This window comes from Catharus ustulatus, chromosome 3 (genome assembly GCF_009819885.2).
Source record: "Catharus ustulatus isolate bCatUst1 chromosome 3, bCatUst1.pri.v2, whole genome shotgun sequence".
Lineage (NCBI taxonomy): Eukaryota > Metazoa > Chordata > Aves > Passeriformes > Turdidae > Catharus > Catharus ustulatus.
In genome coordinates, this window is record NC_046223.1 from 53,866,675 (window position 1) to 53,893,826 (window position 27,152).

At 39.3% G+C, this 27,152-nt stretch overlaps 2 protein-coding genes across 4 annotated transcripts in view; both read left to right on the forward strand.

The window, feature by feature from the left end:
• The first annotated feature begins 5,082 nt into the window (after positions 1-5,082).
• Positions 5,083-8,557, forward strand: GJE1 (gap junction protein epsilon 1). The gene is made up of 3 exons (XM_033053700.1): positions 5,083-5,189; positions 5,723-5,905; positions 6,284-8,557. Exons 1-3 carry the CDS (start codon positions 5,151-5,153, stop codon positions 6,677-6,679), a joined length of 618 nt encoding a protein of 205 aa, XP_032909591.1. The 5' UTR covers positions 5,083-5,150; the 3' UTR covers positions 6,680-8,557.
• A 2,944-nt stretch (positions 8,558-11,501) lies between these two features.
• Positions 11,502-27,152, forward strand: part of VTA1 (vesicle trafficking 1) — a 36,939-nt gene continuing 21,288 nt past the window's right edge. For 2 of the 3 annotated variants that reach the window (XM_033054918.2, XM_033054919.2), the window contains exons 1-2: positions 11,502-11,625; positions 25,068-25,162. In XM_033054918.2, the coding sequence (XP_032910809.1) occupies positions 11,517-11,625; positions 25,068-25,162 (204 nt within the window). In that variant the 5' untranslated portion in view covers positions 11,502-11,516. Of the gene's footprint in view, positions 11,626-12,646; positions 12,684-25,067; positions 25,163-27,152 lie in introns of all 3 variants that reach the window. The other variant, XM_033054920.2, reaches the window with a different exon arrangement.

Genomic DNA, 27,152 nt, shown 5'->3' on the forward strand with positions numbered 1-27,152 from the left:
CCTCAGAAAGGATCAGGCTAGGTACATCATCTTTACCACTAAGCAGCTCATCAGTATCATCAGAGAGCTCCTCTGGAGGTGATTATCGATACTGATGAAGTTTCCTCCATACAATTTTAAATTTAACCATGCTACCTCTGAGGCAGCCTTGCTGATGGGTTACTTACTTACATAAATTGTTGTGGCAATCTACTTCGTTAAGCACACATGGAATTTTCCAAAATCAACAACAGTCATGTTTCTTTTAATAATCCAAATCACTCTTTTTAGTTCTCATTGGCTGGATCGGATATAAGTCTTTAACACTGTGAGTTAAATACTGGGAGTATAGTCCTTTTGCTAATTTCTTCCAAAATGGGTTTATATATTAACAAACAATATGATTCCCATTGGGAATTTAACATGTATTTAATATTGATTTTCTTGGGACAAGAGGAAGTTGAGTCTTTTTGCATGACTATCAACAAACTTCTATTGATATAAAACTTCTATTGATATAAAAACTTCTATTGATATAAACTTATTGTAGTTTGCATGGAGAGAGGTGAGACTCCTTGCTTTTTGTTGCATAACACCACCACTCCTACTATTGCCGTCCAGGAGAATTTCTTCTATCCTAGTCAATTTTATCTGTCCTTTAGTCCACAGGATGGAACATGTATGGTTGAAGAATTAGAAACATTTACAGTGGAAATTTATGTTCCTGATTTTTGTCAGTACTTGATTTTATCTAGTCCATATATTTCAGAACTCTTAACAGCAAGGAAATAAGCTTTGAAGAAAGTCAGTGTCTCCAGCGCAGAAAACAGAAAGTTAGATTAAACTTCTAATATTGTTCAACAGATGCCTATATAAAGTGAATGGAATACACTCAACCAGTATGAATACAATTTCCTTCAAAGGTAAAAAGGCATGTGCAGGGAAGACCCACAGACCCTGACAAAAACCAGTCAGAATTCAGATCTTCACATACAAACTCTTCATAATTCTGTTTTCAAACAAGAGTCCACCCATGTCTTCAGATGTTATTTCAGATTACAGCCCAGAGACAATTTCATTGTGCATCTCTGATACAGTACTTAGCACAAGAGTAAGGGAGTGAGTGCTACAGGTAAATCTCCACAGTGGGAAAGAAACTGCACAGGCACAATCAGCTACTACAGATAGAGTGCATCCCGGAGTGCAACACCTAGGGCAGAAACAACAACAACATGGAAACATGAGAGAAAAATCCACTTCATCAGTAATTCCCAAATATAGGAGTTCATAATCAGTTCATGTAGGAATGAGGAACTCCACACATCTCACAAATGCCCTCTACCGAGACATGAGTCTGACAGGAAAAAACACTCTTCACATGTTTATGCAGCTCAAGGCACTTAATATTTCCAGGCGTAATTCCAGATTTGCACATCACAACACGTAGCCCTATGAAGAGCCAAGCATATCTGCTACCAAAACTACCTGCAGTAAGCAGCCTTTAATTAAGTATATGTACTTGAACATTAAATAAAAACCAGGTTCAAATGGAGCCCTGGAAGTGATCGCATTTGAAGGCCTGATGATCAGTCGAATTTTAGAAAGAAACAAAGCAACAACCAAGGAATAAATGCTACCTGATTTTAAACACTGAGTATTAGGGACCAAACCTTCAATAAATTTTGTAAAATCACACACTACACCAGTAGATAGAGCTGGAAAAAGTGGGCATGCATTGCAGCAGAGAGGGACTTCTTCCAGGCAGGCAAATGTACAATAACCTAAAGTAACTCATGGGATTTTTTTCTTGTTACTTCAATAGAGGCTTTCTTATTTTGATGGACGAAACTCTGCAAATCAAAATGGGAATGCAGGTGCTTCCAGCACTAGACAAAGTTGGAAAGCTGGCAGAACTGGCTTTCGCCAATATTCATGCAAGTTCTCTTTTGGTAAACAAAACCTTATCTTATTGATACCAATTCAATTTTTTGTACCATTTTCATGGTGCTGGTTTTATTCATGGCAAAAGGATAACAGGTGCCATTACATTTAACCACATTAATAAAGCAATTAATTGGGTGCTTAATGTTAAAAAAGCAGGTCATCCCTCTAAGTAAAACTGTAGCTTTATGCACACATTTAGATTCCATTTGTTTTACTGTATTCATTCAGTAGGACTTCAACTCATTAAAAGGTTAAAAAGCACACCGCTGAGCTGCAAACTGGAGTAAAAATCCAGGCTTCAGACTCACTTAGAAACAAATCAGCATCTTCCATCCCATTTGTCCATGACAGACAACTAAGAGACAGCTGCTCTTACAGATTCAAAACAAATAATGATTTTCTGTCAAGGAAGTCCCAAAGAATGGCTTGAGTTCCCTCAGCAGACTACACTCAAAAGGACTGCACAATGCCAACTTACTCTGCTTCCATCCCAAGTTATCCTCCTAATGTGGTGTTACAAAGCACATTATTGAACACACATGACAAAAGGAAAACATTGCTATTAGTTCCTCCTAGTGCGAAGATAATGAGATTCCTGTGCTTGAGCTCACATGACACTGGAGCCACTTCAAAGAAAGTGACAATTTTATTGTGGGCCCATTCATCACACTCAGTGGGGTTTTGCTGCAGACACCCATGGGGTTTGTATTGGGTTTATCTGACAACCTCTCCAGATTTTTGGGTTTTTTTTATTTCAATGCAGCTGTATTCCTTACATGTTCCTATCAAAAAATCAGAGCATTGCCAACTAAGTCTTCTTTTAGCGCCTTAATCACGGGACAGAGATTCAAGTTTCTATATTGTTACTGAGGTTGATTGTTAATTTTCTTGTATTAGACAATTCAGTCAGGTAAGGAACCATGTGATTCTTACCTAAAAATCAAAAGACACACAGTAGCATTTGTATAGTGCAGATTTTTACCTAAAATGTGTTCTCAAATATTGTTTCTATATATAGTAGAATCAAATGCTGACCAAACTTCATGGGTTCATGTTCATCAATTAATGTGCAAATAATCACTACTATACCAAGCATAATAAAAATTTTTAAAAGATCTATCTCCATTTAGAAACTAGGAGTTGCTGAGTTTTTCTATTGTGTTTGTAAACATTTCAATTTCTATTTTTTTAGGTACATTCAACAGCAGATTGACAATTCACATTTTTAAAAAATTATGAGAATATTACTGATATTAAACATGCTGGACTAATTTAGTAGTTTTGTAGTATTGTGGGAACAGTATAATTTTATTTGGATGACAATTAAGCTCCATATGTATTGAAAAACAACTCACTGTAACCAAAATCACTGTGTTTTGGTGAAGCTAAGTCACCACACTGAGAAGCACACTAGCTTATTGTAGATCACACACCACTGTGAGACATTATTGCTTTTAGTTCATTTGACATACACAAACCTCAGCATTCCCTCCATGCAGCAGAGCAGCAGATTGCATTAAAAACGTTTGGAAACCCATTGTGAATGCTACCAATACAGCACCTTTTACAGTACTCCAGGAGACAGACATTCAATTAACTGCCTGAACTAGGAGCTGTAGTAAATAACATGCACTTACTGGAGCACTTTCCACCTTCTTTGTAATTTACCTACTCCTGTAGATGCAGGGCAGGTTCCCTTTACAAAGGGTGTTCTGATATCTTACAAAGGTTATTTCGACCATGTCATATCCATGCATAAAATGAACACCAATTCCCATCACTTCCCTTCTTCTGGCTGCGTTTCCATGCCTCTGAGCACACATGACAGAGGCAACAACGCCTTTTGATACATCAGCTTGAAGTCATGCTGCAGCCAATTACAAGAAAGGGTCTCTTTTGCATTAAGAGGCACAAGAGTAACTGCCCCTCTCTGGATTTGGTGACTTGATTTAACTTTACTGTGCATGTCAAATAAACTACTGCATACCACTGAGTGAATGACAAATTAGCATTTCCCCTTTACTGGTTTCCCATCTCCATCCTTCCACTCTCCATCTTCTCATAAAACTCCCGCTGGGCTCATACTACTGAGTTGAAGTAGTTCCTTGCGGCAGTTTACCAGCAGGAGCGTCTGCCGCATGCATGAACTCGCATGCACGGCTCTTTGGAGCTGCTTCAGCTCCACATACTCCATGAGTACGCTGGCAAATTATTAGTAGCAATTATTGCCATTAAGTTATTTGTAGCAACTTTGAAGTGGGTAATATTATTTATTTCAATTTCTGTTTCTTTGAATTCAGAATCGTGGCTCTACAGCTTCTAAGTCCTGCTGCATCCTTCTTTATTGGACTTAGTTAAAACGTTGATAAGCTCTAGATGCTTCAGCTGGCCGGGTCCCGGTTGTTCCCGCCTGCGGCAGCCCTAAAGCGCTGCGCCGGGGCCTTAACAGGGACGGGGATGGGGGTCGGGGCGGGGAGCGGCTCCGGGACCGGGCGGGGGTGATGGTCGGTACAGCGGGAACCGCGGGGCGGCGGTGGAAGAGCGACGTGGGCGGCGGGGCAGGGACAGGGACAGGGACAGGGACAGGGGCAGGGGCAGGGACAGGGACAGGGACAGGGACAGGGACAAGGGCAGAGGCAGGGGCAGGGACAGGGACAGGGACAAGGGCAGAGGCAGGGGCAGGGGCACGGACAGAGACAGGGACAGGGACAGGGACAGGGACAGGGACAGGGACAGGGACAGGGACAGAGGCAGGGGCAGGGACAGGGACAGGGGCAGGAACAGGGACAGGGGCAGGGGCAGGGACAGGGGCAGGGACAGGGACAGGGACAGGGACAGGGACAGGGGCAGGGGCAGGAACAGGGACAGGGGCAGGGGCAGGGACAGGGACAGGGGCAGGGACAGGGACAGGAACAGGGACAGGGGCAGGGACAGGGACAGGGACAGGGACAGGGACAGGGACAGGGACAGGGACAGGGGCAGGAACAGGAACAGGGGCAGGGGCAGGTGCGCAGCCGGCGGCCGTGGCGGCAGGCGCTGCTGACAGTGCTGCCCAGGGATTATCGGCGGGCGCCGGCCGGCCCCGCTTTTGCTGCGCCCGCTGCCGGCCCGAGCGCGGGGCCCGCCCGGGGACAAAGGGCGGAGCGAGCCGGGGCCGGGGCCGGGGTCGGGGCCAGGGCGGGCTCCGGCTCCGGCCGCTGCCACCCACACAGGGCACCTTCCCAGCCATGTCCCCCAACTACATCCGGAGCTTCTCGGAGGGATGTGTGAGTACGCGGGGCGCGCCCCCCTGGCCCCGACCGGAGCCGGGGTCCGGCCCCAAACCGCGCGGGGGCCGGGCGACAATTGCCCCTTTGGGCAAGCTGGACTTTAATTTGCGGGAATATAGTACGGTTTCTAAGCATGGTTAGGTATGATGGTGGCACGGCGGTCCGTGCTTTGCCATCACCTGACATCATGTGAATGAATCAGTACAACAGCAAAACGAATAGACTTTGGGTCGAAGCGCTCAGCTCCGTCTGGCGCCTTCTGCAGTAGCGGAATACAGATAAAGGCAGTGAAACAAATGAACTGGCAAGTGCTAGACAAATTAACGTTTATATAAAGTTAGCAGGAACAATAAAGTGTTGTAAGACATTATTTTGTTAGCGAGCTACTGCACCCTTCATAGGCAAACTGTCTCCTTTAAAACCAGTAAAATAAAATAAATACTTTGGATAATGAAAAAGAGCAAGTAGACCTCCAACAATAACACTCTTAATTTTTGTTTTTTATGTTGAATGAACCCTCTGATTTGCAGCTCAGGCCGCCAACAGTAATTGGACAATTCCACACTCTTTTTTTTGGCTCAATTCGAATGTTTTTCCTTGGTGTTTTGGGCTTTGCTGTTTATGGAAATGAGGCCTTGCATTTCAGCTGTGACCCAGACAAGAGAGAGGTTAATCTTTTCTGTTACAACCAGTTCAGACCTATAACTCCTCAGGTAATTATCTTTTTCTGTAATATTTTTCAGGGTAAAAATCCAATGTAACGAAAGTAAACTGCAAAAGTTAAAACATGATAGTTGCATATAAGTATTGACTAGGCTAATTATCACTAGCTTTTTTCATTAATATTTTCCTTTTAATATTCCTTTATCTGTGATTAAATATGGAGCTGTGCTTCCTGTCCTTCAAAATTATCCTCATGTTTCAACTAAATTTTTCAAATCAAAACATAACCTTTATTGTCATCTAAGTTTTTATACATTTATTTGATATATATTAAAAACAGACTTGCAAAATGTTCCAATATCTATGTGTTTTAGCTGTTCCAAAGTAGTTGCAAATGATCTGATAGTTACATTTCTGCTACATTTTAGGTATTTTGGGCATTACAGCTGGTGATTGTACTGGTACCTGGAGCCTTTTTTCACCTTTACGCTGCTTGTAAAAACATCAAACAGGAAGATATTCTCCAAAAGTCATCCTACACTGGTTTTTATATCTTCTCTGTTTTCTTAAGGATCGTCCTTGAAGTTGTGGCTTTTTGGCTTCAGATTCAGCTCTTTGGTTTCAAAGTGAACGCAATCTACATGTGTGATGTGGGAGCACTTGAAAAAAAGTTTAACATTACCCGGTGCATGGTGCCAGAGCACTTTGAAAAGACAATCTTTCTTATTGCAATGTACACATTTACTGTGATTACAGTGATCTTGTGTGTTGCTGAAATTTTTGAGATCTCATGTAGAAGGCTAGGTTTCTTAAAAACTCAATGATGTCAACTACTCTCACTCATTTACTGCTCTGTCCACCTGCAGTTTTGTAACAATGATTTCAAAACACAGTAGAGAAACATCTACTGTCCTCTATGCAGTGCTGCAGAAGAGAACCACGCTCATGATTACTGAGACAGAATAGTCACTTGACATAAACTCCTCGTCTAAAAACTTGCACACTATGAGAATAATCTTTCTTTTCATGTCAAGGTCAAAGGCACTAAGATCTCCAAGAGTAATATATTGTCATGACCTGCTACCTATGATAGTTCTGCCTCCAGAGGAGTGTCTGTGTGTGAGGAGAAGGTTATTTATAAACATACTTCTATTCACATGCCATCAGAGTTAATAAGGTCATTGCCATTCCAGGAAAAATTATTGTAAATTTCTTCCATGTTCTTATAGTTTGAGAATTGAACATTAATACTCTCTGGGCACCAGAAAGCATTCGAGCATCTTGCCAGGAAGTGATGAGATGCAACCTGCATTTCAGGCCCCAGGGGCAGAGACTCCTGGTTAGGCTGTGGTGACAACATACCCATGGATACCAGCTTACTTTGCAGAGGCTCAGCTACTGTCACCTGCTGGCTCAGAATCTCCTTTTAAAAGAGAAAGAGTAGCATGGTATTATTTGTGCTGACAGCAGCACCTCATTATGTTTTAGTTTACCATGTAGAAGATTTTTACCAATTTAGTATGATCACATTTTGAAGGAGGAAAAGTGCTTTTTAACAATTTTGCATAAGTGGCTTAAAAGTGTCAAAATAAAATCTTTGAGAAAAGCCTTTCCTAGGCCCAATCATGATTTGATTTCAATGTGTTTTGCTTGTGTGTGACTGTAGAATTGGGCCCACAGAATTTTCTGCTGTTTGTTTCACATCTAACTTTTTCTTGCTCTGACTAAAGCTGCTAGAGTAACTGAAAAAAGAACTCTGCATATTAAAATTATTCTATGCAGTAAGTGCATTTGGTTAAGTTAGATCTCAGACTTTATATAGGCATCAGATGTTTTTGTGTGCAAGAGTTTCTTCTTAAGGGCTAATGAACATATTAAATTTAGAAGTAATTTCTTTGTGCTGAAGTGAGATGAAGGAAATAAAACAGATTTAAGAATCAGAAAGAGAAGAGGAGGTAGTTTCCTGTATAAAATATCTACAGATAGCAATAATAACAATCAGCCATTTTTCATTTGTTTTTCAAACATAAAAAGGTGAGATCTTGATAACAGAATCTGGGTCATTTTAGAAATATCACCAAGTGTTAGTTAATAAGTCCTAAACACAGTTGAATTATCATAGGCTTGTAATTCTCGCCTACAAAAGTAAACTGCTAAAAAATGGAATAGCAAGTTTTAGGTATCTTGGATTTGACTGAATCTGGGTCATCTAAAACAAAGTGGGCTACAACTAGATGTGTGATTTTTTTAATGTGCTGATCAAGAACAAGGTGATATATTTCAAAACATTAATTATATTAAAGCATTAATATTATTTTTTTCGCTATGCAAATAAGTTATTTTTTGTCTTAAATAAATGTCCAGTCAAGGCTATCAGATTTATGCAATGTCAAACTAGTTTGATATCTGCAAGCATTGCAAGTGAAATAAAAATCACTGTGCTAACTTCTTGTTTGCATAATAGGCCATGTTCTTTGGTTGATACATGTTTAATTTTTCACTGTATATGTCCATATCCATCTGGAATTATTCTTTCCAATTGAAACTTGTAATCTCAGGTAATTTTATTTATAAAAACATACAGTATATAGAACTACTAAGAAAGAGAATTTACTTTCATGTGCTAGGTACACTTGTTACCAATGGTACACAAATCCCATTTCATCAGTTATTTGTAAAATAATAAAATAACTTAATCACAACCTTGTCAGTATTTTCCCTGGTACTTAATATGACATTGCTTGTTGTTCTTCTGTAAATTTCCAAACACTTTCAGAAGGGTCAGAAGAGTGCCAAAACCCCCAAACCCTCAGGACTTCTTTAAGTTCTTGTTATCATCAAGAGCCTTGAAGAACAAGTACTGGCATGGGACTGCCTGAGGATCCCTGGAGTGCTTTAGGAGCTGGGTCACCCACCACCACGGCCTTGTTCTTTGTGGTCAAATTCTGGAACATATTAAAAATTTTCCTTCTTCCAAATCAGATACATCACCAATTTTTTTTTCTGCATTTCCTGTGCAATTTAAATTGTCAAATTCCTCAGTCTTTCATTTGAAAAAAATAATAAAAGTGCATTATTGCCTTTTAGTGCAAATGTTTTTCTGTGCCTGATTCTGCCATTAGGTTCTAGAACACATTGATGGAGATATTATATCCATGTAAAGAAATAATTTCCCCATGGATGTCAACACTTCTCTTTCCTGTATTTGCCGTCTGTTTTCCTGGCACTCATTTTATTCTCAGGTGTCGTCTAAACTTTTCTTTTGCTTAGTCTTCCAAACTCCCACCACTTTCATCCTCGTTTACACTGTTTTCTATCAGCTTCCTTCCACCCTTACTCCCTCTGAGATTGATATGCCTTCATCCATTTCTCAGCGTTGAGCTGATTTTGCTCAAAGGCTTAGCAAGTATATGAGATGATAATGAAGGCTTTTCTTTTCTTTTTTGCCATTAAGAAAGGAATTATAGAATATACTTGGGTATTCTTTGATTCAATTCTATTTCTTTACACAGCAAACATGAAGTCCTGTCTCCCAGAACACTGAAGAAGCATTTTTGTTGCTTACATCAGGTTCACACTGTGCTCAGTGAAAAAGTCAAGTGTTTCTTTGACTTTTACATTGTTTTCCACCATACTCTAGCCACCTAATTTTCACAGATAGCACTTAAAGCAATCTCCAGCTCATATGTTTGCAGTCAATTTTGTCTCTAGTCAGACATCATGACCATTTTAGTTCTCACTTAACAAAGCGCTGTAATTGGGACATGATTGCATTTACATCAAAGCTGCTCTGGGCCAGGCAGCTTCTATTATAGCACCACAGCATCCCAGTCCTGTAACCACTCCTTGTTCTGTTCCTTTCATGGATTCCTCTCTTCTGTTCAGACATAATTTTGCCTCTGTTCCATTTTTGGCACACTCCCACATCAGCAGTGAGACAATGCAGCCACCTGTCCTACCCTATGCCTCCCTCCAGCACACACCTTTCTTTATGCCCTGGAGTACTGACATTCTCTTCCTTTACTAACAGACACTCTGGGATCAAGAAGAGGTTTGGCAAAAGGCCTACCTAAAAGAAATTTTAAAATAGTTTTAACTATGCGATGAGAACGAGGTAATAGACACTAAAATAATTTACATTGCAATAACTTGTGAGATCCATTTGAAACAATTTTGCTTCAACAGTTCTCATTTCTTTTGCTGTTCTTATCCCCTCTCTGCAAAACCAGAAATCCCTCGTAGTTCCTCTGAGAAAAAGTTATCTGGGAAGTGGTGATCCTATGAGATGCATGTTCAAGAGCTGACAGACTTGCTGACAGCTTCCAGGAAGCAGCCTAGTCCTATTAGACATGCCATGGTAATATTGTAAAATGTGGCATATGTTAAATTTTCTTAAGAAAGTATTTTCTTTACTGTGTAATCTTTGAATACTTTCAAGCTTAATCAACAACAAGGGAGATTTAACCCATGAAAACAGAGAGCAGCTAACAAGCAAGCTCTAACTGATGTCCAAGTGTTAGAAAAACAAATCACTTGGTAGTAGATTTGCCTAGTTTGCCAGGTTTAGAGCTTGACATTCTTCATCTATCTCAGACCCTGGGGGAGATTGACAAAGCTTGGGACGAAGGATGCCCACTGACAGTTGACACAAGGAATGCAGAATTTAAAGGCCACAGGGTCATTTGGGAGAAATCACAAAATAAGGAAGAAACCAATAAGGCAACTCCACAACTGCACTGCAGTCAGCTCCAACTGGGTAAAAGGTAATTCTGGCAGGGGGAGATCCTGAGCACCAGCTCATGGGCCAGTGACCCAAGAAACCCAGTGACTCAAATAAGAAAGACTAAACATGCGCACTAATTAGCATAAGAAGCAAGAGAATCATTAACTGTCAGAAGACAGAAAACTAATTAATGAGAGAACTACGTAACCTCTGGCCTTAGTTTGCTAAAATGTGTAAAGTGTTGATAGTTGTGGTGCTTGATTTATGGAATACCCTCAAATACCCAGGCTCACACAACTCTGAAATGAACAATCAATGTCTCTCTCGAGTGTGCAGTTATTGGCTTGTTTCATACCAGGTAACTTATCTGGTTTTCACAAATAACAGGTTTTGGGGATTAAGGGCACAGGCCCAGAAGCAAAGGCACCATTCAGTGGACGGATCTTGGCCAAGCCTTGGCACAGCCCAAGGAGAAGAAGTTTCAGTCTGAGAAGGGATTTCACTTGGAGGTGTACCCCCACAGGCCGGGTCTGTACAGCTCCTTGGGCTGGCCAGCCAGAGGGAGGGAGGCAGAAGGGATGGGGAGGGCGTCACTGCTCAGCCCTGGGCAGCCGGGGCCAGGCTGCCGCTCCTCCAGGGAGTAGCCCCGACCGCCCCGAGGTCTCCAGCCCTTCCTCATGGCTACTGTGGGACGCATTTCAAGCACTAAGGGGGCACGCAGGTAGCGTTCGAGCCTACGGGTCCCCATAAATAGACAGACAGACAGACGGACAGACAGACGGACGGACAGCCCCACCCGCCCCCTCCTAGCCAGCAGGGGGCGCTCCCCGCGCCCACCGCCCGCCTGCCCACCCACGGCGCGCGAGCCGGAAGCGGAAGCGGTGCGCGCCAGCCCCGGGAGCGAGAGCCGCGCGCTGCCGCCCGCTGCCGCCCGCGCCATGGCGGCCCCGGCGCTGCCCCCGCTGCCGCCGCAGCTCAAGAGCATCCAGCACCATCTGCGGACCGCGCAGGAGCTGGACAAGCGCGAGCCCGTGGTGGCGTACTACTGTGAGTGAGGAGGCGGCCGTGGCGCCGTACCCGCGGGCCCGGCCGGGCCCGGGCGCCGCCGCACCGGGCGGAGCGCCCCTCCCCTGCCCGCCCGGCTGCCCGGGGGATGCGCGGGGGCGGGGGGAAGCCCCACCTCTGGGCGGTGCAGGGTGGTCGTGGTGCGCCTCGGCTGCCGCTGCAGCCCCAGCCGCCTTTCCTGTCCGTGCTCCGTGCGTGCGGAGTTTAATCCCCGCTGCAGCCGCAGCGCGCGTTCGGGCAGCCCGACCGCCTGCTTGTGCGCCACCGTGTAAAGTGCGCCTGATGGGACAGTCCGAATAAGTACGGCAAAAAATAACGTTCAAGAACCTTTTCGCAGTTTTTGTTGTCCTGCAAAGACCTCTTCTGTGCTGCGTAACCCTGAATAAGTACTTTGAGTTTGAGACTATTTAGTGCTTTAGAAGCTTTCAAGTTCTTTTCTTGTGAGGCTTTGTCCCTTTCTCGGGGTTCTCCAAGGGAGTGAGCGGTTTGCTCCTTTTCTGCTCCTTTCGCTGAAATGGACACAGCAAAACATTACTGTAAAACTTGCAAAATAGTATGTAGGATTTTCAACCTGATGTGGTTTCTAGGCTGATGGTTGTCAGAGCGGACTGTGAGCCTTTTTAAAAGACTTTGCAGAGTGAATTAAGAAATGCAAGCTTGCTGTTAATCCTTAATTTCTGTTACAGTCAAGCCACAAATGCAGTCTAAGACTAGCAGATCACCAGAAATGTATGTTTATGTTGTTGACAACCCACTCCCCTCACGGGGAAGGAAGATGGGTCACCATAACGTTGATATTTTTATTGACATACGAGGTCATTCGGGGCATTACTTGGCTTATATTCAAGAAGAAATAAAAAATAGATGTGGAACTGGTAGTTTTTCTTCACAAGGTGATCTTAATTTAGAAGAATGAATTGATGAAATTCAGGTTTTCTGAAAAAACTGAGCGTCTGTCATCTGAGTGACAGAAGAATAATTTTATCTTTTCTGTGTTAAACAGGAATAGCGTGCTAACATGGAAAAGTGCAACCAGAAAGGTGAGGTAGCCACATACCAGAGCACTGGATGTTCTCAGTAGTACTCACTCCTTATTTACTGAAAGAATACAGGATAAGTGACATTGGCAGGAAGCATCACCTTGGTCAAGTTGTGCTGGGGGTTTTTTTTGTTTGTTTTTCTTTATTTGGATTTTTCTGTCAGATGTAACATACTGTCTGACTATACAAGAAAACGACATACATTAGTGTAGATGATAAAATACGAGTCTGTTTTAAACCAAAACTGTTTTAGTGTATGATCTCTATTTATCTTTTGCTTTCTGAAACTAAAGTCTTAGTGTAAAGGGAAAAAAGCCTGTGTTGAATAATTACCATTTTCTGTAAAATTTCTGTTGTTTGCCTTGTCTATCCTAAGTAGTTTGAAAATTTTATTTTTTCATTTGTGTACTTCAACACATCTAGTTCATTACTTAATATAATAAAGAGTGTATTCTAGAAGTATCTGTTTCATTACAGTATTACGTAAAGTAAAAAGCGCTGACATCTTTTTTTCAAGTTAGGTCTTGCTCAGGTCCTTTGTTTTTTTGAACACACAAAGGAGAAGAATTTTTTTTCACCAGTCTTCCACTATTGACACTTATTTTCTCCTGTGGTGTTTGTCTGGATTGAGGAAAATGCAGTACTTCTGCTCCATAGTTGTTTTTTTGTCTTCATTTAGTTCTGTCTTTGAAACAAAAGTATGGTTTATGAACCATAAATTTTTGACATCATGGGTTTGGAATAATTGCATGGAATCCCAAAGTATTAATTATTAATATTGTTTTTGTCAAAAAAAAGTACTGTATATGCTCCTAGCATGCTATGAATAATAAAAGCTTTACAAAAAGATAGATTTTTAGAAGTGTAGAGCAGGGGATATGAAAACTTTTCAGGGGTCATTTCAGATAATGTTTTGAAAACAATGCAGATTTATGTAGGGTTAAAGCGATGCCTCTCATTGGATGTTTCACTGAAAAAAGTGAGCATCTCTTTGTGAGCCTTTGAAACGGATTTCAGAGGAGCTCTATACATTTTATATAATATATTGTGTGGAAGGAATAGAGTGAGGAAAACCCCATGTGTGCTAGATTGTGTGGTGTTCTTTGCACTGGTGCTTCTTCATCAGCCTCATCTGCAGGCAGCCTGTGGTCCCAGGATCAAGAGTCTGGTGAGGACAGCAGAGTGCACCCTGTGTTTGAAAGGCTGTGTTCCATCACAGAGCTGCTTACACAGCATTGGTTAGCTAGCAGATGTAACTATCAGTTTGAACAGTGATGTGTTTATAGCTTTGGAATGTTGCCATAAGTGTTCATGGCCAGAAAAAATCTTCGGGCACAATATTATTAATGTTGCTGTGGTACAGTAGTTTGCAGTATGGGCATATGTATGCTAGGTTTTGATTTATGTTAATCTTAGTTCAGTTGCACTTCTATACGTCTAATAAAAAGAGCTGTGACACAGATTAATTTGAGGATTGGAAGCAAGTGAACTCTGGCGAGATGTGTTTGCAACACATAAAATATTGCTTTCTATAGCTTAGCAATAAAATTTTCAGAGAAACTACTTACTGCTCTTGTTAATGTTTTTGTCTCTCATCATAGATGCTGTAGGTATACCCTCGAAGATGGGAATTTATATGGCAGTTACATGATTTATTTGCATGCACCTTTTTTTTCCCCCTTGTGTTGTAGTGCATTTTGAGCATTAAGCTAGCATAAATCAGTAATACCGCCTAAAGAAAATGCTGTAGTCCTTCTCTGGCCTCTCATTCCCAATCCTAGAGTGCCTTAGAAGCAAATGTTGATGTAATTGTATGATGAGCCAATAATAAGCTATTTTTTGGCCAGGCCATTTCACTGCTGCTTAAACATCTGTGTTCCCACACAGACAAAGAAAAGGAACAGGACACAGTGGCTTGGGGTGAAGGCAAGACTCCTGCTTTTGGTATTGCTGGCATATGTTGATTTGCAGAAACTGTAATTTAATTAACATTAATTTGTTTTACACAATATCAATAGGTGCAGCGGGGATTGTCTTTTTCAACTGCCACATCATTTTTCTTATGAAAAATAAAATGTTGAACATTGAAGTTCTTGTACACTGTAACACAACACTTTTTGTTGTGAGTCTTCCACATCGCAAAAATTTAAAATCTGGTTTATTGCTGGTAGTCCTGTGTAATCCTTACAAAACCTTCATTCTTAACCTCTTTTTTAGGTATTCAGATTCAAAGCAGAGTATGATCAGTAGTTTTATATGTTGTATGTATACTTTTTAATTAAAATATATTTTTTTCCTGACAATGTGCACCATAAATTCACATGGCTGTAACATTTCTTCTATCCAGAACACAGACTGTAGAGAAATGAAGAAACCGGATTTTTTTGGTTTTGTTTTTAAAGTTTTAGTGGGATGTGATCTCACAAAATAATTCTCTTTTTAAAGAGTTTAGACATTTAATGTAAGTGTCCAGCACTCTGGTAATCTACCACCTTATTTTAAAAAGCTTTCCTCCCCATATGGTATCTTTTTCACTTTTGCATTATTTGTTAATCATTGTCATTAAGTATGTAGCTATTTCAAGTTCTGCAAAGGTCAGCTTATTCAGCAGGTATAGCAGGATACCTGAAAAGTATGCTTCACTGGTTGCCTAGTAAAGGGCAAATATGTAATTGGTAGTCAATAAAATAACTTTTCATGTTAAAAATTTACTTGAGTGACTGTTTGACTACTTTGAGATGTTACTTTGCAGACACAAGGAGGCAGGCTCTGATAAAAAAAAATCTCTGGCCTGTAGTAACTGAAGAAATCTTATTTCCAACTGTGGCATAGGCAGTTAGACTGATGAGTTATTTTAAAAAAATCAGGATTTGAGAGGTAACTGTATCTTCCAAAAGCTTCAAGTTTAGAATTAAAAGTAAGATTTTCCTTAATGACTGTTGTTTCCGCCTTCCAGTCGCATTGTTGTCCCTTTGCAAGGATGAGTGGTAGTTTGTACTTACTGGACATTGATGTTCAAATTCGTAAGTATTGAGAGAATGCCAGTGAGTTGCCAGAAAGGGACTGGTGTTTCATTATCAATGTTTGGATAGTCAATGAGTTCATGTGAGAAATTACAATTCTAGTAACTTTCAAAAAGTGGTTTTTGTTTTACAGTCTGTTAAACATCAGAAAACAATCATGTAAGATCAGTTTATATGATCTGTATAAGAGAGGCATGAAAAAATCTTCAGTTTTTAATTCTTGAGATGGAAAAGCTTCAGAGAAATGCTTCCAAAGGATCGTACTCTTGTGGTTTTGTGAGATCAAGCGGGAGAGAAAAGCGAAAGAGACAACTTCTATTCCTCAACTAGTTGACAACCTCATGAACCAAAAGTCATTCAGCTTTTAACAGAAGTATCCATCTGTTAAATGTGACAGGCTTGTCACTTTCAAGTGTAGTCTGACATCTGTAAAACAAGCTTCTCTCTGCATCTGAATTATAAGAGCTTTTTAGTATTATTAATATTATTATTATTACTACTACTACATAAAGAAATAGACTGTCAAGTTCATGTCCTGACTAAGAATTTGAGTAATGTAGTAATTTCAATTTTACAACTGAAATACTGTTATTTTTTACCAATTCTTATCCTTTACCAATCCAATTAGTCCTTAATAGGAAGGATTAATAATGGTCAAATATTTTAATTGAACTTTTAAATTAGTCAGCTTTTTATTGTAACGATGCATTCTGGATGATTAATTTAGAAGATGCATGTAACTAAGAAGTATAGTAACATTAAAAGTACAGTAATTCCACGGATACAAGCCGCACCATTTTGACTAAAATTTTGCTCCAACACCGGAAATGCGGCTTACACTCAGGAGCAGCCAATATGTGAATAATTTTCTGACATTTACAACCCCAGAAGTGCCAGCCAGGGTGCTGAGCCAAGCACCTGCCAGTAAAACCCAGGATTTTGCAATTGTTACAAATTGGTTACTCTGTTGCGTGGCAGATGGGGCCTGCTCAGTGCCAGCAGCGCAGGGGGGAGGGAGGCATGGAGCTCCCTCCTTCAGGCGGGGGAGAGGCGGGGAGCTCTGTGCTGACATCCCCATGGCCCGTGGGGTAAGCGAGGGGCTCCTGCCCCCGCCTGCCGTGGCAGGAGCAGGGGTGCTCCTTCCCCTCCTGCCTTCGCTGCTTCGGGAGCTGGGGCATCTGTCCCCGCCCGCTGCCGCAGGTGCTGGTGGGCTCCGTCCCCGCCCACCGCCGCTGCCACCGTGGGTGCCGGCGGGCTCCGTCCCTACCACGGGGCAGCGCCGGGCCGGGGTGAGCGAGACCAGAGGCGGCGACCGGCCCCGAGCGGCCCCGCCGAGTGGCCCCACCGAGCTGGACCACCTGGCCCCGTCAGCCGCCCCGAGTGGGCCGAGCCGAGCCAGTAAACCCCGCCCTGCCGCCATTCTGTTACTATTTGGCAACTTTGTTGCACGCGGGTCCTTGCTGCGAACCACAGAGCGGCTTATACTCAGGTGCGGCTAATTTATGGACAGAGAATGAAATGTTTGCCAACACCCAGAGATGCAGCTTATAGTCCGTGCGGCTTGTATTCGTGAAATTACTGTAACTGATATTTGCTATATTTGGCGAGATTCAGCACATACTTTGTGACTTCATTTATACTGGGACATTGTGGAATTGAAATGCCTAAGAATGTGCTTGTCGAATTCCATATCTAATATGATCAAATCCCTGAGCTTTCCAGTTTAAATATTCATCTTTTGTGCTAGTATTATATAACCCCTTTGTAAAAGTACGTTTTTCATATTCTCACATTGATGATGGTAGAAAACTATTTTGTGGACTACTAATACAAATGCTTTAAAGGCTTTTATTAGAGCTTGCATACAGAAGAATTTTTTTACTCATGGTAAGTTAATATGTTTAAATCAGATATTTAAATAAATGCCAATTTTATAGTGTACTGTGAGACTTGTTTTGATTCTGCTATGAGTATAAGCTAAAAATTTTTCTCAATTCATGTTTTTCTCTTTGCTTTCTATTTTTTTCTTTTTTTCAGTCTGTTTGCTCTGGTTATTTCAAAGATTTGTCTCTGGGGAAGACTGTGCTCTTGGAACTGCTTTGTCTGTAGAGGCAGAAAAACTAAAAAAGTAGTAGGAATAACAAAGATGATTGTATAAACCCCACAATCCTCAAAGCAGACTGTGGGTAGTGGCAAAAATTAAGATTATATTAACTGTTGTGTAGTATTTTGGGCACTTGCTTTGATTACATGGATAATACTTTAAAATAATCTTCTGACAGAGATATGAACGAAAACATATAGAACAAGTGTACTTCAGCGATTGAAACCTTTTCTGAGTTACATGTATTTATATAAAATTCCTAAATTTCACTTGTATGGTGTAAATATACTAAGGTGCATTTTTTTCCACCATATAATTCACCATTTTTGGTATATATTTATTCAACTTGAACCTCTGGAAGTAGCATTAACAACTGTCTTTTCCTGCCTGAGATTTGCATCTGCCTTTGAAGAAGGAATGCATCAAGATCAACATTCTGATTTGCAGAATCACAAAACTATTGAGGTTGGAGGGCTTTGTGCCTCAATCACCTTGTGCAATGCCCTACTCAAAGCATAATGGCTAGGGCAGGTTGGTCAGGACTGTGTGCAGGCATCCCCAAGGATGGCGACTCCATGACTGCTGGGGACAACCTGTTCCAGTGTGTGATCACCCAGACAGTAGAAGATTTTTCTTATGTTTAAATGGGATTTCTTGTATTTTGTTTTGAGCCCCTTTGAGCCCTTGTCCTGTCACTAGACACCACTGAGAAGGGTCTGGCTTTGTCTTCACTCCCCACTGCCCCCCTCCTCTCGTCAGGTATTTACACACAGTGATAATACCCTCTTCACAACTTAAACAATCTAAGCTGTCTGCCTCTCCTGGTCTGACAAATGTTCCCAGCCTTTCATCAGCTTTGTGGCCCTTCCCATGTCTGGTACTGGGAGCTCAGGGCTGCAGATGAGACACGCCAGTGCTGAGTGGAAGGGAAAGATTACTTGCTTCCACCTGCTGGCAACACTTCTCCTAATTTAGCTGTGGATGCTGGTAGCCAGTAAGGTCAAGAGTACACTTTGGAAACTTCTCTCATGGTTCTTCTCACTGAGTAGTTTAAAGACATTATATAGGCTTCTTCCAGTTTAAACTAAACAAGAATGTTTCAGATTTGTGCAATAATCACTAAAAGCTGTTTCATCCTCATGACTTGGCCACAACTAATCCAGAGTAGCTGCCTTCTCCTCTTTTTGCATTCTAAAGATCTCAATTGCCATAAATCCTATGTTTAATGACATTTTTTCGGTTTTAATTGGAAATACTTTATTGTCTTTATTTAACTGTAGAGACAAGCTTTTAAAAATACGGGTAGTTTAAATATTGTAGAAAAGCTTAGAGGCTTATGAATTGTACATACAACTTACTCAAATTTAACAAGACCAAAAAAAGTCCTTAAACCAGACTGAAGTGTGGTAGTGTAGAATACCGTAATTTCCTGAGATTCATAGCAGTTATTACTGTGTTATTTGTTTTGTCATCTAACCTTAACAGTTACCAGTCGTGTTTGTCATTGGAAATTTTGTTTTGCCTATTTAGCTTGTCTGTAAGTTGCTATTACTATTATTATTATTCATGAATTGTGACTTACTCTAACTTTCAGGAGTTTTAAGAGGCAATTGAGATAATTTTGACTTAATAAGATTTGTCTACTATGTAACATACTATACTGTTATCCACTCATTTTCTTCAATAAGATTTAGAATACTGTAAAATAATCTGAGAGGACAAGACAGTCATGATGCTATCCTCTTTAGTGTTTCTTAATTACATTTTTTTTTGTAGTCTTCATTTCCCTGACTTTTGCATTATGTTTTTTTCTGACATATTTCCCTAAGTTAATTTTACTTGAAAATAAGTATTTGAAAGTAATTTGGTTTCTCTGGACTGTTTTAGATTTTCAGTTGATGCTGCCAGCCTAATGTCTTGTCTTTTGCCAGTTTCCTTCGGCATCATGTAATGAAGAGACAGTGTAAGGCCTTCCAAGTTTGTTTGTCAGTATGTTAAATCTATATTTAAAAGTCTTTCAATTCAGGCTGCTTGAACTTAGCCATGTAACAGTACATTTATGACATGCGTGCAGAAATTACGTGATTGATATATGATACATTAATGTTTATGAGAGCAAGAATAATTCATTTTTGTATGAAAATGTTTCCAGTAGTTTTGGATTTGAGTAGAATCCAATTTAATGTCTTTGTGCCCTTTGCTTCCCACATTTGTATTCCAGCTGTTGGCTTCCTATACCAAGCATTTAACAAATGTTTTTCTGTCAGTGGTTTGACAAAGGGATGTAGAATATGAATAAGTAATAAATTATGGCCTGGTAGAGCTTTCATCAGAATGAAAATACTGCTAAAATTTATTGCAATGTTATTTGTTGCTATTTCATGTCAGTTTGTTACTATCAAATGTCAAAAATATTTCAGTTGCTAGTAATTTATTTTCTGTGCTAGAGAATTAAATATGCACAGGGAAAAAGACATAATCTTTTGATCCTATTAGACCAGGAAAAAGAAAGATGGATAGTAGGACAGAATTTTGAAGATAGAGAATCAACCTATTGTGCATACTTGCTGGCTGGAACTTTTGTTCTCCAGTATTTTTTTACTTGGCACAAAGTTAGTTTAAAATGGGAGTGAGGGGAGTTTCAGTTGTTACCCAAACATTAATCTGGAGTAACTTACTGTGTATGAGGAATGAATGTCTGGCACGTACTAGAGACAAAATACTTGCTCTGAAATTGTGCTGTGTATTAGCAAAGGAAAAATAACATGGTATTACGTGACATAAATAAAGGCAGAGAAGTTTCTGTAAAGCTCACTGTATAATTCCAGCCAGCACACCCACACTTAGTATTTACTGAACAAAGATTAAGGGCAGCAAATCAAGATGTATATTTTGTAGTTGTCTTGGCAAAACATTTTTGTGAGAATGATTATTTGCCAAGTCTTTATGAATTTGAAGATAAATGTCCTGTCTACAAACTGAGAGCAAACTCTCTTAGTTAATAATTGGCAGAACAGTTGTGTCTTTCTGTGTAAAATTACAAGTGACTTTAGCTCTACTTCTGATGTTATTAATATTTAAACATTAACTCTCCGTAGCCTCCTTTTCCTCCTTAGTACTTTGCTTTCTGCACATGCTACACTACTTTGTTGGCCACATAAAAGTCTTTTTTACTACTTGGTTTGAGTAGAGAGAAGCAAAAAATAGTTGTATCTTCTATGAAACTGAGTGCATAAAACAAAAAGTAGGAATAATTTCGCCTGTTTGTTTCCAGATATTCCAGATCTCAATCTTAAATAGTGAAGAGAGATAAGAAATCACTTAATTCCAAGATAGATTTAGGCTTTAAAATTTAAAAATATTTGCAGCTACGATGTATGGGTTTAGTTGTCCTTTACATCAATATTTTCAGAAGCTTGGCTGTTCAAAGAGGATTTTTTTTTATCAGAAGTTCTGAACAAATGCCTTCTGTGAGTCAAGTTCTTTAGTTTTAACAGTGTGTCATTAGGAACATGCAGTTTAAACATTCTGTTCGATGTGTAGAGAAATTCTGAAGAGAAAACCAGTGATGTAAATTGGCCTTTCAAGTGTGGTATTTCATAAGGTGAAACAATGCATTTGTAATACATAACACTATGAGGATTTCTTCTGTGGCACCTATACTATTTGGGAGATTACTTTTCTCTTACTAGAAATTGAACCACTTCATTAGCAAGTAGTAGTATCAAAACCAGCACAGTCTTATAGATGGCCTTCTTGTAGAATACTTGGGACATTTCAAAATTAGAGCAGAGAGGATAACAGATGACATGGATGTGGAAGAACTTGCATTTGGAAATAAATATTTTTCCTTAGACGTCTGATATAGTAATACTCAAAAATAGAAAAAGTATAACTAGTAGATGCTTTTTCCTGTTGTCAGAAGTAATACAAAGGATTGCTTACTGCTTTCAGATTCACTCCCATATTGCTCTTCATACAGATAGTTTCAAAAGCAAAATTTTAAAACACTGAAAGGTTATTATATTTATTTCAATATTGTCTTTAAAGATAAATACCAGATTATTGCCTCCTCTTCCTATTTTGTTTCTGTGCATAGAAATCTCTAGTTCTTTCAGTTTTTCCACTATTTCACCTTCTGTTTGCTTGGTAAATTTAATGATAGAGGTTTTCAATCCCAAAACCCTACTTTATGACTAGAGCAGTAAATGTACCTAAATGTACTATGAGTAAAGCAGTAAATGTACCTAAACATCCTTAACAACATTCTGTGAGTCACTGCTGGGGTTCAGACTGGTAGAGTGTACTTTTCTTCTGTTTCTTCAGTTCATCAGCTGAAATTGATGTTTGTGGAGATTTTGACTGTTTTGCATTTCCCGACCTGAAGGTTGCCTCATCTTTCATTGCAATCAGGTTTTACCAATGTTTTATCAATTGTAGCTGAGCCAAGATCTTTTGACCCTGAATGCTACCAGGTAGTGATGCTCTGTCAATAGTTGTTTTCACAGACATTGTACTCTTTCTTGATCACCACTTTCTTGAGAAAAAAGGAATCGTTTTTGCCTTTATCTGAAGCACTGCCTCATCAGAGACCTGTCTCTGGACAGGTTAGTCTTTCAAACATATGTGAAGAAGTGAGCATACAAAAATTCCTGACTTCAAAAGCTATTAAAGATGATGATAGACTCTCTTGTTAGGTTAACTTAAGTGTGTTTTGATCTTTTGCTAGTTAATAAGATCTTTCAGGAAATCTTAATTTCTATAGGCAGTGATGCAAATTTTGACTTGGTGGCTGTATGTGGTAATTGTCTACTGTGGTCAGTTGTGTGGTACAGAGATGTAATTGCTGTGACAGGTGGAGCACATTTAATCTTATCTCAGGTGGCATTAATAGTCTGTCTCAAGGATGTCTCTGTTCCTAATATCTTAGAGCTGCTGCTGCCAGAGCACCTTCATGCTTTCTTGATAGTCTGTGCTTTGGATAGTAGTACTTTGATTTTTAACACCCCAGGAACTTTGAGTACCTTGGTCCTAGAATCTTTTGTTAGGAAGAATGTGTTGTTGTGGAAGATTGCGTGATGTCACCGACAATGTAAATTTACATATGGACAAGAAAAACATTTTTCTTGTTTCTGTAACTGTTGTTCTCTGACATGTGATTTCTCTGTGTTCAAGAGTTGTTCTGCATTTGTTCATTGGAGTGCCTGAAGGAGTCTTGAAGTCTTTCTCAGCCTCTGAAATCCTAAGAGGGGAAAGGGCTGGTTTTTCAGGGCTTTATACAAAGCATACAGATATCTCAGTCCTGTTAATACACCCCTTTGGGTATTAGTGAAGAAAAAATTACCTAGCTTTCACTATTTAAATGAATGCATTTACAATGAGAGTGAAAAAACCCATGTACAGGTAACACAAGAATAACAGTTACAACGTAGAAGATCTTTTCATTTTTAAAATGATCAAGCCTAAAAATATTTGCAAGATCCGTTTATATGGAAACAGAGTTCTTTCTATGTAAATGCATTATGGGCGAGACCTGAAGATACATACTTCAGCAAGTAAGGTAAATCTATATCCTGTAATTGCCAAATGCATTTTGAATTTGTCACCCTAATGCATATCAGTTTAAAATTAATTTATTTGTCTCTGAAAAGATCAGATCTTGGCATCCATCAAAAATAAATAACTGAATCTGGATGGCTCATAGGTTTTCAACCTTTTGTTAATTCTTAAGTTTTGTATTGTTAAATTACACCATGAAATGGGTTCAGGGGAGCTTACAATCAAGTATGTACTTAAAAATCAATTTAATTGAAGACTGTGAATTACATCACATACCATGTGATGATGGTATTTTAATTGATGGTTGCTTTTAATATAAATTTTAGTGCCTTAGATACAATTCTCTGTGTCTTTCTGTATTTGAAATTCTTTGAACTCTAATTTCAACTTTACATGGGCTAGTTTTGTATACTTAACATTAACATGTCAGCATACTGAAGATGAATTAGGTGGGCTTAAGAGTACCTGTCGGTAATTAGCTAGATAGTGGTGTTGTCACTTGATGAAACCCACATAGCAATTCTTCCATTTGTCATGGTCAAGTATGTTCTTAGTCTTTATTAATTCCTTTAGTTTTGTTCAGGACTTTCACTTGGTTTTTCTTTCCTTTGGTTTCACTTTGGTTTTCTGAAAACTTGAATACAAAGATGCTAAATCCTTCTAGACATTGTAATAGTAAAAATAGAGTGGCATTGGAGAACAGAAGTATTTTATTGTTCAGGGAGAGTGTCTTTAAATGGTTGGGCAACCTAACAGCTTTAACATTCGAAAGTAAGTGAGTTTTGCAATCCCAAATATGGAATGTATGCTTAGTCTGGTTTGAATACTCAGTTGTATATGAAATAGGAAATACTACTTTAAAAATCCAGAAAAATTAGTTAAATTATGGTGCTCACCAGCAGAATCTAAGTTTTATAGAAAGATATCTGATTTTATTAGACAAATTGCTAATAGATGGAAAAGGCAGACACACTTTTTCATATGTTTGTAATATTATAATAATTGAGTATATAAGTAATGTCTTCTTCTGCAGCAAACATCAGGGTAAGTGCAATGTGATAACAGTTCTGTTATATGCATGTATACTGAGGTAATTTGAAGGGAGAAGATTCTCTCTAGTATGAAGAGATGCTTGGAAGGAACAAGATGCTAAAGCTGTGAGGCAAGTTAGGATTGCTTGCAGAACTCTCTGTCCTTCAAGAAGAAGGACATGGGGCATTTCATAATAACTATCTCATGATAATATTTGGAATTAAAGCTTTTGATTATTAAACTCTGCATTTGAAAGGGTTTTGTAGGGTTCCCTTGAGATTCAGAAGTGGGAGAGGAATTTGTAGGAGATGTTCTGCATTTCATTGCTGAATTTTTCTGGCTATTTTCCCTTCTTAGTGTGTGTTAATCCTAGTAAATAATAAAAGCACTTGATATTGCATAATAGTATTACAAACATCAGTTTAAAATGAGTAGGAATAGTCACTGGGGAAAAATAAAACATAAATCTTCCAAAAATATCTCCTAGTATCTCTGCAAGCCCACACCTTACATTTCTCTGTCACTGCTCACTAGTTCTGGAGTCAGTCTATGGTTAAATCATGAGTTTATCTTTTAGGTGTGTTGGGGGGCATTGCTTTGTTTGCTTATGGGTTTTGCCTTAATAATGACTTTCAGTGTTTTCTGTGTGTTTTGTATCATTTCTAGGTCGTTTGTATGCAATGCAGACAGGGATGAAGATTGATAGCAAAACCCCAGAATGCCGTAAATTTTTATCCAAACTTATGGATCAGTTGGAAGCTGTAAGTAGAATTTATTACTTTCCTCAAAAATGATCATGATATTAACATAATTTTTGTTTGAATTTCTGCATATACTGTCTCTTCTCTGCAGCTATTCTGCATGCAAGCATACTGCATGAACTTCAGTTGTGTGCAATAAGTTGCAGAAGGATTGGAAGGAGATAAAGCTGTATGTTTGTATGCGTGCACAAACATAATTAAAATTTTGCCATAGGATTTCATGTAGACAGCGTAAATTACAATGCTTTATTTATACATGTTCTTAAGACAAATCATAATTCATTATGAAGTTAATGCAAGTGTTTTAAAATACTTTTTTTATTGGTTTGCTTTTGATTCCTGGAAATCTGTACATTTGTTGTCACTGCTGTAGAACTTAATAGCCTAGTCCGTGGATGCTTTTGAAATCTCTAACCTAAACTTTTGTATTCAGGAAGCTTTTTTGAATTTTCTTTAAAAGATAAAGATACTTCTGATTGTATCCTGTGGTAGAGGTTGGAGATTTTATTTTATAAATTCTTGTAAGCACAGTCTAATCTGTGTGGGTAAGGGATGGCTATGGCACGCTCTTCTGAACGGACCTGATACTATTAAAAAGCCTTAGAAAGGTAAAATTGTGGTGTACAGATGGTCAGTTTAAGTTCCAGGAGCTGTTTATGTTCATAACCTGTAGTTTTCAGTATTCTTAAAGGAAGAAGTTTGTTGATTTTAAGATCTAAGTGCTCATTTGGAAGCAGAAAGCAGTATTCAAAAACAAAGCAGCAGTTCTTTTTTTGTTCAGTATTGGTGATTCCATCCAAAAGTACCACAGCCTTCAGTTATGAAAGATGGATCACTCACTCACGGAAGTATTCAAGGCCAGGTTGGATAGGTCCTGAGCAATCTCTTCTAGTGAATGGCATCCCTGCTCACAGCAGGGGAGTTGGAACTAGATTGCTCTTAAGGTCCTTTCCAATCCAAACCATTCTGTGATTCTTCAGAGAAAAAACAAAACATGAACCATTAGTCTTTTTGTTTTTATATAACTTGTGCTTCTTGCTTTTTTTTATCACTGGTTTTCTGCAATGGAAAATTCAGTGTACAGTGATTTCTTGGTGTGTTATTTCATCAAATTTTGACTTCTTAAATAGGACTGGGTTTTGTGTTCAAGGGGGGAGAGAGATGGCAGGAGAGATGATATTAGAACTCAAAAGGATTTTGCTCTTAATTCCTAAGATTTGTTGGAATTTTCTGGATTACTTTTGGTACTGCAGCAGTTCATCTGTAGTGTTCAGTTACCCCTTCTGTTTCAAAATTGAAAAGGCTAAAAAAGCAGCAAAAATCTATAGTTTCACCTTTTGATTGCTGGTAAGAAGATTGTCTGTGTGACAGTTGATGCACAGATATTGAAGATTCTTCTATGCATCCAGGTGGTGGAAGGATGGAGAGAGCATTCCTAGTCGAGTCTAATAGAGCACTTTTGGGACTAGGAAGTTTGAGTTTATGGAAAAGTTGGAGCCTGCTTTAATTTGGGAGCTGCTGTTTCCAGTCTGCCCCTAACCACCAGGGGGCGCAGAGGGGTGCAGTTTAATTTTTTATAAGATTAAGCCTAAATGCCTTGAGTTTTAGGCTGAAATTTTGTATCAACGTTTAAAACACCAGTATTGCTGTATTGAATCACAAATTGTGTGAAGGATGATTTCAACAGTAAACAACTTGGTTAACTTTAATACTTTTAGAAATGTATGTAACAGTGTCAGTTATGTGTCTGTATAATTGAGCATCAGATCAAGTATAGTAATCAGTTCTTTTCTGAGCATGAGGCATACAGATAGCTTAGGGAGATCTGTGTGTACAAACAGTTTTCTTCCTTAGTTAGCTTCAGTGTTTCATTTGAACACATGAATTTTGGTTCTTCCTCAAGAAAATTACACTCCATGAAACAAATACTTCTTGAAAACCACATAGATTGATGAAAGTCTTTAAATTTAAAATTATATTTCAAAAGCTT